The sequence below is a fragment of the Pristis pectinata genome, chromosome 5 (assembly GCF_009764475.1).
Source record: "Pristis pectinata isolate sPriPec2 chromosome 5, sPriPec2.1.pri, whole genome shotgun sequence".
NCBI classification, from domain to species: Eukaryota; Metazoa; Chordata; class Chondrichthyes; order Rhinopristiformes; family Pristidae; genus Pristis; species Pristis pectinata.
Window position 1 is genome coordinate 100349713 of NC_067409.1, and position 20880 is coordinate 100370592.

General features: G+C 39.1%; 1 protein-coding gene across 3 annotated transcripts in view; it reads left to right on the forward strand.

The window, feature by feature from the left end:
* The first annotated feature begins 1089 nt into the window (after nt 1–1089).
* Nucleotides 1090–20880, forward strand: part of LOC127570253 (sodium- and chloride-dependent transporter XTRP3-like) — a 63434-nt gene continuing 43643 nt past the window's right edge. For 2 of the 3 annotated variants that reach the window (XM_052015595.1, XM_052015596.1), the window contains exons 1-3: nt 1090–1210; nt 12938–13078; nt 19547–19638. In XM_052015595.1, coding sequence (XP_051871555.1) covers nt 1090–1210; nt 12938–13078; nt 19547–19638 — 354 coding nt within the window. The remainder of the gene's footprint in view (nt 1211–12937; nt 13079–19546; nt 19639–20880) is intronic. The other variant, XM_052015597.1, reaches the window with a different exon arrangement.

A 20880-nucleotide genomic window follows, 5' to 3' on the forward strand; every position in this document is an offset into this window, starting at 1 on the left:
ATTCCATATATTTAAATTGCAGTTCAATTAAATGTCATGAATTAAGTAATTGCCTAGTCCTATCCATTGTGAATAAAGTATTCCATACAATATTAAAGTAAATGTTCCTTAAAAATTCCAAGAAATATTGATATTTATAAATCCTCATGCGGATAATCTATTTTACAAAAAAAATCTCGTAGAAACATGCAAATAAAATAACAACAATGTTGCAAATAAAATAACAACAATGTTAATTGTTGCATACATAATCACTCTGCATACATCTAAAGCATGTTTACATAAGGTAAGAGTTCACATGCTATAAAGTATAATTTCTTTGTTCATAAGAAACATTCTTCAAGTTGTCAATTTTGGAAAAAAATGTTTAATAATCTTCGTTGTGAGATCGGTCGTTTGCTATGCTTCTTCGTAATGCAACAGCCGTACTGTCATTAGCAAAGCTATGATGTAAAGTCTTCTTTTATCCCGATGGTCTATTAAGTGTTTCAGCAGATCTAGTGAACCCGAAATTAATCTTGCAGCCCCTTAACAATATGGTAGGAAGGTTTCTCTGGAGATGATTGTCGCTGGATCGAATCACTTTCAGCGTAACACTTGAACTCGATTGTAAGTCATAACCAACTTCCATGAAGCATTGGTGATGCTGTTTTATGCAGCATGATGTAAACATGCTCATAAAACAGCGTGTTTGGCGGAATATCAGCAGATTAGCTGGCAATCTATTAAATGTTCTGTACTGCACGCCCCCTTTGGACATCAGCTTTCTATGGCAATCACAACTAACTCACACCATTGAATCCAAGTTTATGAACCTCGAAAACTTGCCCATCCTCCATTTCCAATTCCATCCAATAGCTTGTAGGCATTCTGCGAGAATAATTATTGTGGTCTGATATTTTACACAGCACAACCATAGGAGAGCCATTCCTCCTTGTTAACTATTTACCGTACCGTAGTAGTTAATAAGATTAAAAATTAAACATCTGGTTTTGCCAGTGCCAGATTCCTGGACAGTTCCTTCACTTTTCACCGGCTCAGTAACAAGTGTAAGACATCTCGCAGCTAAAAAATTCCACACTCTCAAACATGGAAGACGGCAGACCTTCGTGGGACAATCCCATGCAGTTTATATTCGCCTGTATTTCGTTTGCGGTCGGACTGAGCAATGTATGGCGTTTCCCCTACCTCTGTCAGATGCACGGTGGAGGTGAGTTGGTGCCGTGTTTATGTACAATCCATCCCTGTTAGATAGGTAAACTCTATCGATTGCTCTTATTGGCAGGGATCGGTGGCAGGGAAATCTCAAAGTCGATCAGTTCCTCTACGTGCAAGTGTACCGGCTGTCCACAACTTTTAATAGAGAAGTCCAACTAGTTTACAGCAGAAGTGGAGTCTAAGGCAATGGATTCTCGTCCTTGCCGCGTTCAATTCCGAGCACAAAAGTGGTTTGAGTATGGATAAGTTTCTTTTTAAATTTAACTTGAGAATCAATAAAATCAATGGTGGATACCTCTGTCCGTATGCACTAAGGTGAATCAGTAAAATGCGTTGCTCGCCACTATTTATTTTGGTATTAAGCATAGAGCACCATATTAAAAAGGCATAATCTTGTAATTGCTGGCAATGTGAAATACCATGTCAACTTTTTAAAATGCATTATAATGCTCTATAACCGCTGTAAGCGAATGATATGTGCGGCAATGAAGTAAGGGCCACTCTCAAGTCTTACGTTGACTCTGACAGTACTACGAAAAGGACACAATAATTGAGGGAACTTTTGAAGTTACTTTTTTAACTCCATCCTTTCTGAATTTATGGCTAGGTTAGGATCTTCACAGCCTTCAAACAGCAAAGTCCTACTATCCGGAGCTCTGGAACTCGAATATACACTCTGCATTCAAACGTTTTCTCCCAAATCTTTCTCATTGACTATTCAATCATTTCCACCTCTCTATCTTTTCAGTCATTCCAAGTTTATATGATAAAATGGTAGCGCAGTGGTTAGTGTAATGCTATTACAGCGCTAGAGATCGGAATTCAATTCCCGCATCTGTCTGTAGGGAGTTTCTATATTCTCCCCATGAATGGTGTATTCCAAAGACTCCCACTTTCCAAAGACATATGGGTTAGTAGGGTCACATGGGTGTAATTGGGCGCCGGCTCGTTGGACTGGAAGGATCTGTTATCCTGCTAAATAGTTTTTTTTACATAATTGAAGTCGGTGGTAATATTTCTAAGGAATTGGTAAATAACATCACTTTGTAGCTAATGTAGCAAGGCATGAACTTGCCTCTCATTTCTATCAGCAACTGTCTCATCTGAGCCAAATCATCCCAAAGCCCCTGCTTACTAGAAGATACTTGGAAAGGCAGAAATAATAATTATGGAAGAGCTGTTGTGATACTCAGGGTCTCAAGATAATGTATGATATTGTATAAATTTACAGGCAAGTGAAAGACATACCACAACTATTATACTAACAATGCATTGCATAGTGTGTATTTCAGGAATCTAGTTCACAGTATAATGCTTTTGCATTTTATCCCCCCAGTATTTCCCATTTGGTTTTGAAATGTCTATTGGCATGATGCAGTTGCAAATTCTGGGCATTACTTTGCACTGTATCATGTGTTTCTGTAGACTTTCTTCCCACTTCCACTGCTATCTTGTTTATACTGTTTACACGTTTTGGGGATGATGTTCTGCCTCACCATTCTCCACTAACCACAATGACTTTGTAGACTCAAGTTGAAAACACAAATTCATCCACCTGTCTTGGTATTTGCTTATCCTCCTGAACTGATCTGGTTCACGTGCTCTTTCTTGGATAACTAGGAATGATATGGAATCACACAATGACAATTCTTCTTCCAAAGCTGGAAAGTTCCAACACCTACCCAAATCAAACAATACAGCCCCACCCCAACTTCCCCAGTCTCTGCCAGCTCCTGCTGACCTTTGAGCAGGCCCTGGGCACCAGCTGAATGCAGACTGGACTTTTCCCATTCCATCATCATTTGCTGGACCAGCCCAGCTTGGCTGAGGTCACTCCAGTCACTCTGTTAGGGACCTGGAGAGGCCAAGCAATTTATGCCAGAGCTCAGAGAGCTGAGCACTAGTTTCCAATCATTAACCATGCACTGACTTAACTAATTTATTCAACCTTTCCCTTGCTTTGAGAGATTGGGAGAAATGTTCCTGGATCTTTGTTGTAATTGAAAGTGTGTTGTTGGAGATTGTATGTGAGAACATAACATAACAGTTTATCTGGTTATTATCACATAGCTGTTTGCAGAAGCTTGAAGGTAATTTTAAAAGGTGCTACATAAGTGCAAGTATTTCTTTTTACAATATTTTTTTAATTCCACAAAAAAAAGTACATGCAGAGAGGATAATACTACTGAATACAATGTTAAATCATACTTGAGATCACAATACTCAATATTAACTATTACATGTGATTATTAATTAAGAAAAAATTGGAATAATTATTATAAAAAATCTACCCCCAACTACCAGAAACTGAAGCTGTTTGGTAAAAGAAAAGACAAGGAAAGACCCTTGAGATATAATGATATCAGCCAATGTCTGTACTTTAACCACCAAATCAAAGGTTTTGAAAATAATTCAAAAAAGGTCCCCGCAAGGTTTGGAAGTCTAAGTCAGATTCAAGAATTGAACAATGGATCTTCTCTAAATTTAGGTATGACATAACATCATGTAACCATTGAATACGAGTAGGCAGAGTAACTTCCATTTAAGCAACACAGCCCTCCTGGCTATAAGAGAAATAAATGCCAGAATATGTAGATCAGAAGCCTCCAAAGTTATATCTTTTTCTCCAACAATCCCAAATAATGCAGTCAAAGGATTAAGTTTAAGATTTATTTTAAAAAGCACAGAAAAAGTTTGAAACACCTCTGTCCAATATTTTTTCAGACTCTGACACATCCAAAACATGTGAATTAAAGAAGCCTCTCAGTTATTGCATTTGTCACAGTAAGATGTATCCCAATAAAAACAGGATAGTTTGTCTTTAGACAAGTGTGCTGTATCGACCACTAAATTGAAGGAGAGACTGACGGGCACATAAGGACAAAGTATTAACCAATTAAAAAATTTTCCTTCCAAGTTTCCTCAGAAATTGACATCCGCAAGTCTTGTTCCCAGGCATTTTTAATTTTATCTAATGGAACCTTACTCATTCCTAATAACTTGTCATAAATATTAGATGTTGAGCCATCATGAAAAGGCTTCAAATTAAAAATTGCATCTAGTAAATTTTTTTATCAGGACTGATAGGGAAAGAATGTAATTGAGATCAAAGAAAATCTCTAATTCATAAATATCAGAAAAAAATGAGTTTTTGGTAAATTATATTTGGTTGAAAGTTGTTCAGACAAAGAAAAATTCCCTCCTGCAAACAGATCCTGAAAACAAGTGATACCCAATTTGTCCCACTCTAAAAACAACAGTCATAGGTTTAAAAAATAATTAGAAAAAAATGGGACTAGTATTTCTATGGGAAATGGGACTATTGGCAAGTATTTCTTTCAAAACCATCTACTTTTGCCATCCCAGGGTAGGATAATCATTGCTTCTTTTCATCTTTCTTAAACCTTCTCTTCTTCACCCCCTCATCTAGTTCAAGGTTGCTTTGTTTCTAAAATTAAGTTTGTGCCTCTGCTTTGGTGTGTTCTCCATTCACCTTACCCTGATCAGCTCCAGTTGCTGCCCTCACAGCAGATCTAAACCTATCCCTCTGCTGTTCTTCTCTAACAACTTCCCTGCCCTCTCCAAACTCATTTCATCTAAGAGATCCAAACCCGATTTGCCATCAATAATTCACTTTCGTTCAAGACTAACTGATGTCAAACAGTTTATTTTATAGGTTTTGAGAATGATTCTTTTTGGACTTTTCAAAAGTTAATCCTTTACAAATGGGCTTTTCTTTAGAATGCGATTTGTGGACATTAGCTAGCAGCTGTACAATATTTACTTCAGGGCTTTACTACTCCTGTCGGGCATCACTAATAAGACATAAATCTGATATGGCTTCAAGGTAATGGGTATTTTGTTATTATCTAAATAGTAATTGTGAAACCAAATTAACTCTGAGAGCTTGTAAGAGAGCTAGTATATTCTGCAATGCAACCTTTGTTTTTACAATTCCCTGATATTGTTTAATTGTAGAAATTTGCACCTTGTATATTTAAAAGCCTTAAACATACTACAAATTTCAGATTCTAATGTTAGCTGAGGGAGAATGTATAGAACTAATCTACTGGACTTTCTCAAACTGGTTAATTTTAAATAGTTTTACCATTAGAAGTAGGGAGCAGCTTTTTTTCTAGGAAGGAGAAACATTTTTCTCTAATAGCTACTTCTCCCAGCCTCCAGTTCTCAAAATCTAAGGCAATAGTGTTGATAAGATCATACATTTGACGAGTCAGTACATTTACCTTTCAGGAGGATTCAGCCAAAATCAAAAGGGACTGTGCTAAATATAAAATGATGTCATCTCACCAGTTTACCACATGGAGCTTAAATCCAGCTCATGGACACACTTCATGTATTGATTTTTGAGCTGAGGGGATTTGCCCAATGGAGGAGGAAACTAAGAAATAGGGGAGTGAGAGGTAATCTCATTAAATCATAAAATAGAAGAATTGGCAGGATAAATGTTAAAAGGCTGGGTCATTCAGCCAAAAATCCTTTAACCAGAAGTCATTGTCTCACCATAATGAGTCAACCACTTAGCACTGATATGAAGAGGAGTCCTTGGAATTCTCTACCCTGAGAGTTGTGGATCCTCAGTAACTGGGCATGTTCAGTGGCAACACGTTTTTGGACACAAAGGCAACAAAGGAATACAAGGATTAGAACTGGTATAATTGTGTTGGTGCTGCTCAATTGACTAAGTCATAACTTGGCTTTGGTCCAGGCACTTTTCAATATATTATTTACCACTCTTTATTAAGTCTTTTACCATACTGGCACAAGTTTAATCTTGATCTTTAACTGTTAAAATGAGCACCAGATCTAAAGTGTCAGCTAATGATGAAGGTATTGGAGACCAACCTGCTTTGGAAACTATTTCTAATCTGGATAGAAAGTTTGACCAGAGCTTCACAAAATTGAAGTCCATTTTAAAGGACTTTGAAGACAAACAAAATACTCCTATACAGGAAAATGCCAAACAAATGCAATTAATTGCTAAACTCAACCATGCTGGTAAAGAGATGCCAAACTCCATTCACTTGAAAAAGCCTTAATTACGACCAAGCAAAACCTGGAAAAGCAACAGAAGATCATCAACCTGGAAGGATGCAGGAGGAAAAATTTAAGAATCATCAATTTTCCAGAGAAGAGACTGGTAACCCTACGGAATTCTTTTCTAAACTTTTGGTTAATGTGTTTGGTTCCGAAGTATTCCCTGTTCAGCCCATTCTGGATAGGGCTCAGAGCATTAAGATCCAAACCTGCTCCGGATCAAAAACCTCAGCCAGTAATACTGAGATTCCATTATGTCAACATCAAGGAACTCTTGATTTGTACCGCTTGTGGACATGGAATGATTCAATTTAAACAATGGAAGTTTTGAATAGTTGAAGATTACACCCCAGAAGTTATGAAAGAAAGGCTGACCTACAAACCAATTGTGGCTCATCTTGATCAAAGCAATTATCATCCTGCATTATTATTCCCAGCAAGGTTGAGGATTATGCTACCTGATAAATCTCAAATTGTTTAAATCCATCCGAGAGGCTGAGGAATTTATTTTGAACTAGCTTTTAATTTTAGAAGCTAAGAAATGCTGAAGAGACACTGTTTTTCCTTTGATTTACTACCTACTTGCTTTATTGTCCAATTAATTTTTAGATTTAAACCTTTCCTCCTTTTAATATTTTTAATATTTTGTTTTAGTAATAAAGAATTTATTAGTAATAAAACTATTTTTTAAATGTCAACTGTTAACACCCTTTGGCTCTGTTTCAATCTCACAACTATGTTGTTAGTTCAATATCTTTATTTGGATTATGTTATTCACCTTTAGACAAAACATGAGTGGTTTATATATTTTTCAATTTGGACTATTGCCACCAATAAAACTGGGTTTAGTTCAATTAGAGGGTAGCTTTCTGGCTGCCTATTGGCCAGTTCTCAGGCTTTTGGGGGAAGGGGTGGGCTGTTTTTAGGTTTCCCCCTTCTGGGCTAAACTACAAATTTTTCTAAATTGTCGCCATTTCCGTTTCCTCTGAGGATTTTTTACTTCTTCCTGTTGGTAAGACTCGCATATACCAAGATTAACCCTTTACATACCATGTTTTTTTTAAACTTAAAATGGATAAGACTTAATTTTATTTCATGGAATGTTTAACAGCTTAAACAATCCAGTTAAGCGCAAGAAGATTTTTTTTTAAATAAAGTTTTTTCATAGATTAAATGCTCAGATAATTTTCATTCAGGAGACTCACATCAGGAAGAAAGATAATCAACGCTTAAAATTTTGGAGGGGGTCAACAGTTCCATTCAAATTCACAAGGTGAAAGGAGTTTCTATTTTTATAGACTCTTCAATTTCATTTGTCCATCATGAGACAATATCAGACCCAAATGGTAGATTTTTATTAATTACTGGTCTACTTCATGATTAAAAAAAGTTATGGTTAATGTTTTTGCACCCAATATAGATCACCCTGAATTTTTTTTAAACATGTTTGCATTTTTTCCTAATTTAAATTAATACACTGATTATGGGTGGAGATTTTAACTGCTGTCTAAACCCCTCAATAGATAGATCTGTGTCAAATCCTGCACTTCCAAACAAATCTGCTGTCTTTATTAATTCCTTCTTAGTTGAATCCAGAATTTTAGATATTTGGAGATTTCTACACCCATATGATAAAGAATTTTCATTCTTATGTCTACCATAATTACTCAAGGATAGATTTTTTTTATTGATGCTAGACTAGCTCTACTTACTATGGACTGTAAATATGATGCAATTGCCATTTCTGATCATGCGCCATTGAGTTTATCAACTACATTACCAGATGTATCCTTTGATGTCAGACAATGGCGATTTAACCCTTCTCTATTACAAGACTTAGATTTCGTCCAATTTATTAAAGAACAGATTTCATTTTTCTTTTTAACTAATTTTACTGAAGAAATCTCTGGGGGGATAATATGGGATACTTCTAAAGCATATATCCATGGTCAAATTATTTAATATTCTGCTGGATTGAAAAAACAAGCTAATAATGAAATACGTATATTAGCTGACAAGATTAAAGAAATCAATAAAAAATATTCTGATACTCCTAACCTGGAGCTTTTTAAAAAGAGAACAGAACTCCAATTACAACAGTTTATTATTAACATTTTCAATTGAAAATCTACTACTTAAAAACAGAAGTCAATTTTATATATGTGGTGACAAATCAGGTAAATTATTGGCCAACCAATTGAAAGCTACTTTATCTAAATGTCAGATTAATAAAATTTGTAAACCAGATGGTACCTACATGATAGATCAGGGTCAAATTAACAAATCCTTTCAAGAATTTTATTCTTCTTTATACCAATCAGAATCCCCCGAGGATCCTACATTAATGCATGAATTTTTAAGAGATTTGAAGATTCCCCAATTATCTTTAAATGAACGTTTTACATTAGATGCTTCCATTTCAGAGGAAGAAATAAAGTCATATTTTCAATGAACTCGGGTAAAGCACCCAGCCCTGACAGATATACAGATGAATTTTTTTTTTAAATCCTTTTCTGATATTCTTGTTCCTTGGTTAGCCAAAATTTTTAAAGATGCTCTATTAGTAGGTAAACTACCACAATCTTTCTATGAAGCAACTATTTCTTTAATTCTTAAAAAGGATAAAGATCCCACTGATTGTGCATCTTATAGATCTATTTCTTTAGTAAATGTAGATTCAAAAATATTTTCCAAAATATTGGCCTTTAGATTGGAAAAGGTTCTTCCACAAATTATCTCTGAAGACCAGACAGGATTTATTCAGAATTGTTATTTACATATTAATATTAGGAGATTAATGAATATTATATATACCCCTTCATCCCAAGTTCCAGAATGTGCGTTTCACTAGATGCTGAAAAGGTGTTTGACAGAGTTAAGTGGGACTATCTATTCATTACACTTCAAAAATTGAATTTTAGCCCTAAATTTATATCTGCGATTAAAGTGATTTACTATACACCCATGGCTTCAATACTTACTAATAACCAAAGATCACCTTTGTTTAGGCTTTTGAGGTACTAGACAAGGTTGCCAGTTAAACCCTTTATTATTTGATATTGCTTTAGAACCCTTGGCTATTGCATTCCAGGACTCTTCAAATATATGTGGCATTACTCACGGACAGAAGATTCATAAGGTCTCTTCACGCAGATGACCTATTACTTTATATTTCTGATCTGGAGGAATCTATCCCTGCAGTACTATCACTACTAGATCAGTTTAGTGTTTTTTCTGGCTATAGATTAAATCTTAATAAGACCAAACTTTTTCCATTAAATATGCAAACCCCAATTTATAGGCAATTACCTTTTAGATTGGTAACTGACTATTTTATGTATTTAAAGCTAATTTTAATACCTAAGTAAGTCCTTATGTTTCTTGGTAATCTATTGCCTTTAATTGACCATGTTAAACAATTATTTACTAAATGGTCCCCTCTGTCTTTATCATTGGTAGGCCAAATTAATGCAGTTAAGATGAATATTTTACCAAATTTTTTTTAATATTTATTTCAAGCGATTCCAACTTTCATCCCAAAAGCTTTTTTTTGATACCATTGATTCTAAAATTCTTTCATATATTTGGCAGAATAAAAACCCAAGATTAAATAAGAAATATTTACAAAAACTAAAAAAGGATGGTGGTGTGGCCCTGCCTAACTTTAGATTATATTATTGGGCAATTAATATCAGATATTTAATTTTTTTGGATACAAGATTCAAATGTAATTCAATGCCCTAAATGGGTACACCTAGAGCACCAATCAGTACTTGAATTTTCATTAGCTTCTATTTTAGGAGCTTCACTACCTTTTGCACTTACCAAATTAAGTAAACATATGATTAACCCAATTGCTAAACATACAATACAAATATGGTTTCAATTTCATAATTTTTTTTGGATTGGATAAATTAAACATGTCAAGTCCCATTTCAATCTAATTTTTTCTTTCATTCATCCAGAGTTGACTCAGCTTTTTCTATATGGAAAAGGAAGGGAATAGTATGTTTTTGTGATTTATTCATTAATAACTGTTTTTCATCTATTGAGCAATTGTCTAACAAATACAATTTGCCTAGATCACACTTTTTCCAATATTTGCAGATTAGAAACTTTAAGAGCTACTATACCCTCTTTTCCAACTCCTTACAAAACTGAAATTATGGAAAAAATTTTAGGTCTTAACCCTTATCAGAAGGGCTTGATAGCAATAATCTATGATTTAATTATGAAAATACATTCAGAATCACTGGACAAAGTTAAGAATGAATGGAAAAGTGAATTCCAGACATCTTTACCTATAAAGACCTGGAAGAAAATTCTTCATTTAGTTAATACATCTTCAATGTGTGCCAGACACTGATACAGTTTAAGGTAGTTCACAGCACCCATGTCAAAAGATAAGCTAGCTCATTTTTAATCACTATATAAATCCTATATGTGACAGATGTAAATCAAATGTGGCTTCTTTGACATATGTTTTGGTCCTGTCCTCTTTTGGAAACATATTGGAAAGACATTTTTAACATTATTTCAAATGTATTGAAGATTGATTTACAACCTCACCCTATCACTGCAATTTTTGGATTAGCAAGGATAGAGTCTGGCCATTTATATGCTTCCGCTAACTGTATGATTGCCTTTGTTACATTAATGGCCAAACGATCCATTTTGCTTAAATGGAAGGATCCAATACCCCCTACTACTTTTCAATGGTTCTCTCAAACTATATCATGTTTAAACTTGGAGAAAATTAGGAGTGGTACTGTTGATCCTTTGCTTAAATTTGAAGATATTTGGAGTCCATTTATTCAATATTTTCCACATGATATAGATCCCCTTTCAATAACTTTCCAACTTAAAGGAACGGAGTTGACGACATAATATTGTTCTGTTTCTACTGAGAAATTTTAGTCTGGTCTTTTTTGTTTGTTTTTTCTTTGAAATTTTTCTGTTTAGCTTAGTTTGGTTTGATATATTGTTTATAATTTTTCTGATTGATTTGGGGATTTTTCCTGTTTATATAAAAAAAATTTTCTTTCCTTTCTTTTATATTATATTCATTTACTAAGAGATTGTGGGTTCTACAGATTCTTTTTATATTTTATTGTTCTTTATGATTATCTATGCCATGATTGTTCTCCTGATCTTACCTGTATTACATGTACAATCATTGATGTTATATATTAATCTGTATTAATTTGAAAACTAAAAAGATTGAAAAAGAAGAAAAATAACTTGTATAATTGAACAGCAGATCTGGCTACAGGTGATAAGCTGCCTACACCTGTTCCTATTTCAAATGTTCTTAACGCTCAAATTGACTTCATTGGAGTGCTGTCTTTCACTTCTGTCTGAATTTAATGTTGCTTGTGGATTTAATAGGATCACCTGTGACTATGGAATCCCTTATACAGGAAGGGCACTGTTAACATTTGTAGTTTGGACACATGAAGCAGTAAAATGATTTACCATGAAGGTGCCTCAATTATTAACACTTGTAATTGTCATCTGATCATGGAAACAGGCCCACCAAATCCATGTCAACCATCAAGCACCTATTTACACTAATCCTACACATCCTATATTATTCACCAACCACCCCCCCCCCCCACCCTCAATCCCAATCAACTTTCCCCAGATTCTACCACTCACATCCACTTGGGGCAACTGACAGTGGTCAGTTAACCCACCGATGTGCACATCTTTGGGATCTAGGAGGAAACTGGATCACTGGGGGGAAACCCACATGGTCACAAGGAGAGCATGCAAACTCCACACTGACAGCAGTGGATGTCACAACTGAACCTGAATCACTGGAGCTGGGAGGCAGCAGCTCTACCAGCTGTGCCAAAGTATTAACAACAGCAATTTCCATTTATGTTGAGCCATTAACCAAAAAATATGTGCAATCAACCAAAAACTGATACCACACCACACAAGAAAACAAAAGCATGGATGGCTAAATGTTTAGTCAAAGAAGTACATTATAAAGAATATCATTAAAGTGGAAAGAGAGTTAGGGAAGCATTTCCGAAGCTTGTGGGTCTTGGTATTTGAACACATGGCTTCTAGTTTCACTGCAATTAAATGTGGCGATGGTCAAAATGTCAGAAGTGGAGTGTGAGAGCATCTCAGAGGGTAATGGGACAAGAAACCATTATGGAGAAAGGAAGGGAGATCATGGAGGTATTTTGAAAATAATGATGAGAATTTTAAAATTGATTTATTGCTTAACCTGAAGTGCATACCTTTTTTCATCAGGCTGAGGGAAGTTAGAACCCATTGACTGGCTGTGTGCATACTTGTGGTTAGTTTATGGAAAAGGAGAGTTGGAGTGGGACAGACCTGCTGGCACTTTGGGAAAGAGCTGATCTAGACTTGATGGGGTGAATGAGACCTCCTCCAGTGCTGAATTATTTGCTGATTTTCAGATGTGTCATGTTCCACCTAGCAGTCAATAATGGAACAAAATGAAAAGAGGTATTGGTCTAGATTTTCAGCCTTTTGTCCCTGAAGGAAACATACTTGGCACAGAATAAACTCTGAAGGGAAAGAAAAACAAAGCAAGGTATAAATTATGATAGTTGGAGCTGTGTAAATTATGAACCATAGATTTTAATGTTTTCCACAAATAATTTGCATTTTTCTTTTTCAGGTGGATTCTTAATTCCTTATGTCATAATGTTAGTTGCAGCAGGACTCCCTTTGTTTTATCTGGAGCTCGCACTCGGGCAGCTGATGAGGAAGGGAAGCATTGGTGCTTGGAGAGCAGTAAGCCCATATTTGATCGGTGTTGGTATGTGATTTCATAGAACATAACAGCACAGTACAGGCACTTCTGAATCCACACAGCCAAGTTTCCCTGGACCCCATGACTCCTGGCTTTCTGAATGAGCTTTCCATGAGGAAACTTTTTTAAAATTTTATTTATAGTGTGGTAACAGGCCCTTCCTGCCCAACAAGTCCACACCGCCCATTTTAAACCCCCAAATTAACCTACCTGTATGTCTTTAGAATGTCGGAGGAAACCTGAGCACCTGGAGGAAACCCACGCAGACACGGGAGAACTTACAAACTCCTGACAATGAAGGGAATCGAACCCCAATCGCTGGCGCTGTAATAGCATCACACTGACTGCTACACTACTGTGCCAAAACACCTTACTGAAATCCATGTACACCACATACACAGCCCTACCTTCATCAATGCGCTTTGTCACATCCTCAAAAAATTTAATCAGGCTCATGAGGCATGACCTGCCCCTCACAAAATTATGCTGACTGTCCCTAATCAGCCTATGCTTCTCCAAATGCCCATAAATCCTGTCTCTAAGAATCTTCTCCAGTAATTTGCCCACAACTGAAGTAAGACTCATTGGTCTTTAATTCCCAGGGTTATCCCTACTCCCTTTCTTGAAAGGGGGAACAATTGCCACCCTCCAATCATCTGGACCTACTCCTGTGGTCAGTGAGGATGCAAAGATCATTGCCAAAGGCACAGCAATCTCTTCCCTCACTTCCCGTAATAACCTTGGATGTATCCTGTCCAACCCCAGTGACGTATCCATTCTAATGTTTTTCAAAAGTTCCAGCACATCCTCTTTCCTTACGTTAACATACCCTAGCATAATTAGCCTGTCATGCGCTATCCTCTCAAACATCAAGCTCTCACTCTCTGGTGAATACTGAAGCAAAGTATTCATTGAAGACTTCCCCTACCTCTTCTGACTCCAGGCACGTTTCCTCTTATCCCTGATTGGTCCTACCTTCACTCTAGTCATCCTCCTATTCTTCACAAATACATTGGGGGTTTCCTTAATCCTACTTGCCAAGGACTTCTCATGCCCCCTTCTAACTCTCCTAACTCCATTCTTAAGCTCCCTCCTGGCTACCTTGCAACTCTACAGAACCCTGTCTAATCCACACTTTTTAAACCCTCCCAATTCAGTTCTGGCAAACCTGCCCGCAAGAATGTTGGTCCCCCTCCAGTTCAGGTGTAACCCGTCCCTTTTGTGCAGGTCATACCTTCCCCAGAAGAGATCCCAATGATAACAAAGCTGAAACCCTGCCCACTGCACCAATTCCCTAGCCACGCATCCATCTGCCAAATCATCCTATTCTAAAAGGTGCGTCCAGCTGCAGCTCCTAGCAGACCGAGTTAGGGAATTGGAGCAGCAGCTGGATGAACTACGGATCATTCGGGAGGTGGAGGCAGAGATAGATAAGAGTTATCGGGAGATAGACACACCGATAAGACAGGAGGAGAGTAACTGGGTAACTGTCAGGAGAGGGAAGGGGAGCAGGCAGAGAGAGCAGTGGCTGTCCCCATCAATAATAGGTATACCGCTTTGGATACTGTTGGTGGGGATGACCTACCAGGAACTCATTGTGGAGGTCTGGTCTCTGGCACCAAGAGTGGACCCTCAACTCAGAAGGGGAAGAAGGAAGAGAGGAGAGCGGTAGTGATAGGGATTCTATAGTCAGGGGGATAGATGGGATATTCTGTGGGGATGATTGGGAATTCTGGATGGTCTGTTGCCTCCCTGGTGCCAGGGTCCGGGATATCTCAGATCGGGTTCAGGTTATTCTCAGGAGGGAGGGCGTGAACCCAGATGTTGTGATCCATGTAGGGACTAACGACGTGGGCAGGAAAAGAGAGGAGGTCCTGCATAAGGAGTTCAGGGAGTTAGGTGCTAAGTTGAGAGGCAGGACATCCAGGGTAACAATCTCAGGATTGCTACCTGTGCCACATGCGAGTGAGGAGAGGAATAGGAAGATTAGGCAGATTATTACATGGCTGAGGGGATGGTGCGAGAGGGAGGGCTTCAGTTTTATGGATAATTGGGATTTGTTCTAGGGAAGATGGGATCTGTTCCAACAGGACGGTTTACACCTGAACTGGAGGGGTACTGACATTCTTGCAGGAAGGTTTACTAATGCTGCTCGGGGGGGGGGGGAGGGGGGGAGTGGTTTAAACTAAATTTGCAGGGGGAGGGGATCCAGAATGAGAGAGAGGATAGCGAGATGGAGGGTAGAGGACAGGTAGGAACTACACAATTTCAGAACATTAATACGAATGGAGAGAGGAGAAATGGGTTGAAAATCCTATATCTGAATGCACGGAGTGTCAGGAATAAGGTAGGCGAGCTTGAAGCTCAGATACGAATGGGTAAGTATGATGTTGTTGGGATAACGGAGACATGGCTGCAGGGAGATCAGACCTGGGAAATGAATTTTCAAGGGTATACATGCTATCGTAAGGACAGGAAGGTGGGCAGAGGGGGTGGGGTGGCCCTGTTGGTGAGGAATGAGATTCAGTCCCTTGCAAGGGGGGGACATTGAATCAGAAGTAGAGTCAGTGTGGATAGAACTGAGGAACTGTAAGGGCAAAAAGACCCCAATGGGTGTTATCTACAGGCCTCCGAACGGTGGCATAGATATTGGGTGCAAGCTGAATAGTGAGTTATTAGCCTTGCCACAGTAGTTATGGGGGATTTCAATATGCAAGTGGACTGGGAAAATCAGGCTGGTACTGGACCCCAGGAAAGGGAGTTTATAGAGTGCCTCTGGGATGCATTCTTGGAGCAGCTGGTACGAGAGCTGACCAGGGAGAGGGCTATTCTGGATTACGAGTGCTGTGTAATGAGCAGGATTTGATAAGAGAACTCGAAGTAAAGGAGCCATTGGGAGGTAGTGACCATAACATGATAAGTTTTTATCTGCAATTGGAGAGGGAAAAGGGCAAATCAGAAGGGTCAATTTTGCAGTTGAACAAAGGAGACTATGGAGCCATGAGGGAGGAGCTGGCTAAAGTTGACTGGGCGGGCATCCTAGCAGAATTGTCAGTGGAACAGCAATGGCAGGTATTCTTGGGAATAATGCACAAGGTGCAGGATCAGTTTATTCCCCAGAGAAGGAAAGAGTCAAAGAGGGGGAAGGGGCCACCGTGGCTGACAAAGGAAGTCAGAGATAGCATTGTGTTAAAAAGGAAGAAGTATGGCAGAGCCAAGCTGAGTGGGAAGATAGAAGATTGGGAAATTTTTTAAGGTGCAGCAGAATTTAACTAAAAAGGTAATTCAGGAAGAAAAAATGAGGTACGAAGGCAAGCTAGCCAGGAATATTAAGGAGGATAGCAAAAGCTTTTTTAGATATGTGAAGGGAAAGAAGTTAGTTAGGAACAATGTTGGGCCCTTGAAGACCGAATCGGGTGAAATTATTACAGGAAACAGGGAGATGGCAGTCGAATTTAATAAGTACTTTGGATCTGCCTTCACGGGGGAAGACGTAAGAAATCTCCCAGAAGTGAGGATGGACAAAAGGCAGAGGGTGACAGAGGAACTGAAGTGGATTGACATTAGGAAGAAGTGGTGATGGGTAGACTAATGGGGCTGAAGACTGACAAATCCCCAGGTCCAGATGGTCTGCATCCCAGGGTACTAAAGGAGGTGGCTCTAGAAGTTGTGGATGCATTAGTGATCATTTTCCAATGTTCCTTAGATTCGGGGACAGTTCCTGAGGATTGGAGAATGGCTATTGTTATCCCACTTTTTAAGAAAGGAGGGAGGGAGAAAACGGGGAACTATCGTCTGGTTAGCCTAACATCTGTGGTGGGGAAGATGCTAGAGTCCATTATTAAGGATGAAATAGCGGCATATTTGGATAGCAATGATAGGATTGGGTCGAGTCAACATGGATTTACCAAAGGGAAATCATGCTTGACTAATCTACTAGAGTTTTTTGAGGATGTAACCAGGAAAATAGACGAGGGAGATTCAGTGGATGTTGTATACCTCGACTTTCAGAAGGCATTTGATAAAGTGCCGCACAGGAGATTGGTGGGTAAAATTAGGGCTCATGGAATTGGGGGGGCGGGTATTAACATGGATAGAAAACTGGTTGGCGGATAGGAAACAAAGGGTAGGGGTGAATGGATGTTTCTCAGAATGGCAGGCCGTGACTAGTGGGGTGCCACAGGGCTCGGTGCTGGGACCGCAGCTGTTTACCATCTATGTTGATGATTTAGATGAAGGCATTGTGAATAACATTAGCAAGTTTGCTGATGATACAAAGTTGGGTGGCAGTGCGACATGTGTAGAGGAAGTTAGGAGAATTCAAGGTGATTTGGATAGGTTGGGTAAGTGGGCAGATACTTGGCAGATGAAGTTTAATGTGGATAAGTGTGAGGTTATCCACTTTGGGAACAGGAACAGGAAGGCGGATTATTATCTGAATGGTGTGGAGTTAGGTAAGGGGGAAATACAAAGGGATCTAGGAGTCCTTGTTCATCAGTCACTGAAAGTGAATGAGCAAGTGCAGCAGTCAGTGATGAAGGCTAATGGAATGTTGGCCTGTATTACAAGGGGAATTGAGTACAAAAGCAAAGAGATTCTTTTGCATTTGTACAGGGCCCTGGTGAGACCACTCCTGCAGTATTGTGTACAGTTTTGGTCTCCAGGGTTAAGGGACGATATCCTGGCTATAGAGGGCGTGCAGCGTAGGTTTACGAGGTTAATTCCGGGGATGTCGGGACTGTCTTATGCTGAGAGGTTGGAGAGACTGGGATTGTACATGCTGGAATTGAGAAGATTGAGAGGGGTCTGATTGAAACATACAGGATTATTAAGGGATTGGACAAGATAGAGACAGGAAATATGTTCCAGATGTTGGGGAAGTCCAGGATCAGGGGGCATGATTTAAGAATAAGGGCTAGGCCATTTAGGGCAGAGGTGAGGAAAAACTTCTTCTCCCAGAGGGTTGTGAATTTGTGGAATGCACTGCCTCAGAGGGTAGTGGAGGCCAATTCTCTGGGCACTTTCAAGAAGGAGCTAGAAAGGTTTCTTATAGATAGGGGAATCAAGGGATATGGGGACAAGGCAGGAACAGGATATTGATTTTTGAGGATCAGCCATGATCTCAAAATGGCAGTGCAGACTCGAAGGGCCGAATGGTCTACTTCTGCTCCTATTGTCTATTACCCTCACTGGCACATGGCACAGGCAGCAATCCAGGGATTACTACCCTTGAGGTCCTGCTTTTCAGTTTCCAACCTAACGCTCTATATTCCCTCTTCAGGATTTCATCTCTTTTCCTACCTATGTCGTTGATACCCATATGTACCACAACCTCTGGCTGTTCACCCTTCCCCTTCAGAATGCTGTGGGCCCGATCTGATACATCCCTGGCCCTGGCACCCAGGAGGCAACATACCATCCAGGAGTCTCTTTCATGTCCACAATCTCCTGTCTGCCCCACTTACTATGCAGTCCCCTATCACTAACACTCTCCTCTTCTCCCCCCTTCCTTTCCACACCACACAACCAGGCTCAGTGCCAGAGACCTGGTCACTGCAGCTTTCCTCTGGTAGGTCATTCCGCCCGCCCCAACAGGATCTAAAGCAGTATACCTGTTATTCAGGGGAACAGCCACAGGGGTACTTTGCACCACTTGCCTATTATCCATCCTTCTCCTGACAGTCACCCAGCTACCTGCCTCCTGAAGCTTAGGAGTGACTGCCTCCCTGTAGCTCTTATCTATGTACTCCTCAGTATCCCATAGGAGCCAAAGATCATCCAGCTGCAGCTCCAGTTCCCTAACACAATCTGTAAGGAGCTGCAGCTGGATGCACCTCATGGAGATGTAGTTATCAGGGAGACTGGAGGTCTCCCAGAACTCCCACATCTCACAAGCTGAACACACCACTAACCCTGGAGCTATTTCTAACTACTATGGACTGGCACTAAAGGAAACACCAAAGCAAAGAAAGGAATTTACCAGAGACTTACCTTCACCTCTTCTCACCACAGTTGGTCCGGTCCAACTGTGGTGAGAAGAGGTGAAGGTAAGTCTCTGGTAAGTTCCTTTCTTTGCTTTGGTGTTTCCTTTAGTCCGGTCCGGTCCGGTCCGGTCCAATCCTCAATCCTCAATCCTCAATCCTCAATCCTCAATCCTCAATCCTCAATCCTCAATCCTCCCCTCTAACACTAGCCACTCCCCCAAATGGCCACTTTACTGATACCTGTCTTCCTTTTATTTGCTGCTGTTAATAAGCCAATCAAATGGTAACAATTTGCAAATGTGCCTCGTTTAGACATTTGTAAGGTGAAACTCACAAGCATGGGCACAGGGACTCACCTCTTTTCAAAGGTCCAGCTCCAAATCTTGCTCCAATTCCTGATTCTGCAAAGTGAAACTCCTGTCTTGAAAGTTTTTCTAAGAAGAAAGCCAGTTGAACTTGTTGAATCAACTATTCTTCCTCCCTCAAACAGGTGCAGGAAGCCTTGTTATAGCATTTCTTGTCTCCGTGTACTACAATGCCATCAATTCCTGGAGCCTTTGGTATCTATTTCATTCATTTGAGGTATGTGAAAAGAAGAGTTGAAATAGTGTTGAATTTTAATCACAACCTTAACTGAACCAGCCACATGAATACTGTAGTTACAAGAACACGTCAGAAGCTGGGCATTTCCTGGCACGTTTCTACCACTTACCAGCAGCAAGTCAGAAGTATAATGGAATACTCTCCACTTGCCTGGATAAATGCAATTTTGACAACACCCGAGAAGCTTATCACCATCCAGAACTAAGCAACTCACTTGAGTGGCATACTTTTCTCCACCCTATTCATTCATTTCCTCAGCCATTAGCACACCACAGTTGCAGTGCATAACTCTGTAAAATGCACTGCAGTTATTTGCCAAGGCTGACTCAACAGTGCCTCCCAAACCCTTGGACTCACAGTGCAAGGATAGTAGGTGTCTGGGAACACCTGCCAAGTCTCCCTCCAAGTTACACACCATTTTACCTGGATACATAACTTGTTTTGTTTAAAAAAAAGTACTTGGAATTGCCTTAACCTAGTTGTAATCTGCTGCATTTAACAGGGCCCCTGTAATGCCTCTAAACAAAAGCCCTCATTCTCTTTTTATCCAAAGTCCTAAATTTCACACAAAATTCTTTAGTCGTTAACAAACCTAAAGACAGTACGAATAATTCCTTCGGCCTCATCACTGGTAACAATGGCCTAAAGGCTTGAACCAATGTTAATCAAAGGGGACTGGACTTGAGGCCAAAGATTAAGCAGAGTGTCCATCTCTGATAACCACCAAAATAAATGTAAACAACTCTGAATCCAGTTTAAAATGCATTTGCCAATCCTATAAAACATTGCAACTTCTTGAGGAGAATTCCCCCTCATCCATCCCTGAGTCTATCCTGGACTGTTTGCACATACATTTACAATGTAGCAAGTCCTGGCTCTATTGTCCAATCAATAATGACGAATTTATTATCTGCCTGATTGATGGGTGCTCTCCTTCTAGCAATATCAAATTGAAAAGAACTGCAATGAATTAGAGGACTGAAAGTCCAAAGGAACTTAGCTTATGTTATTTAAAGTCAAAATCAAGTTTATTGACATATGCACAAGTACATGTATGCACAGGTGCAATGAAAAATTTACTTGCAGCAGCATCATAGGCACATAGCATCTTATAAGCAGCATTCATAAGAAAAAAGATAAATTGAACATAAATAAAACAATTTTTACAATAAAAGGACACAATTGGAACAAAAAAATTCCATTTTAGTGCAAAATGATCAA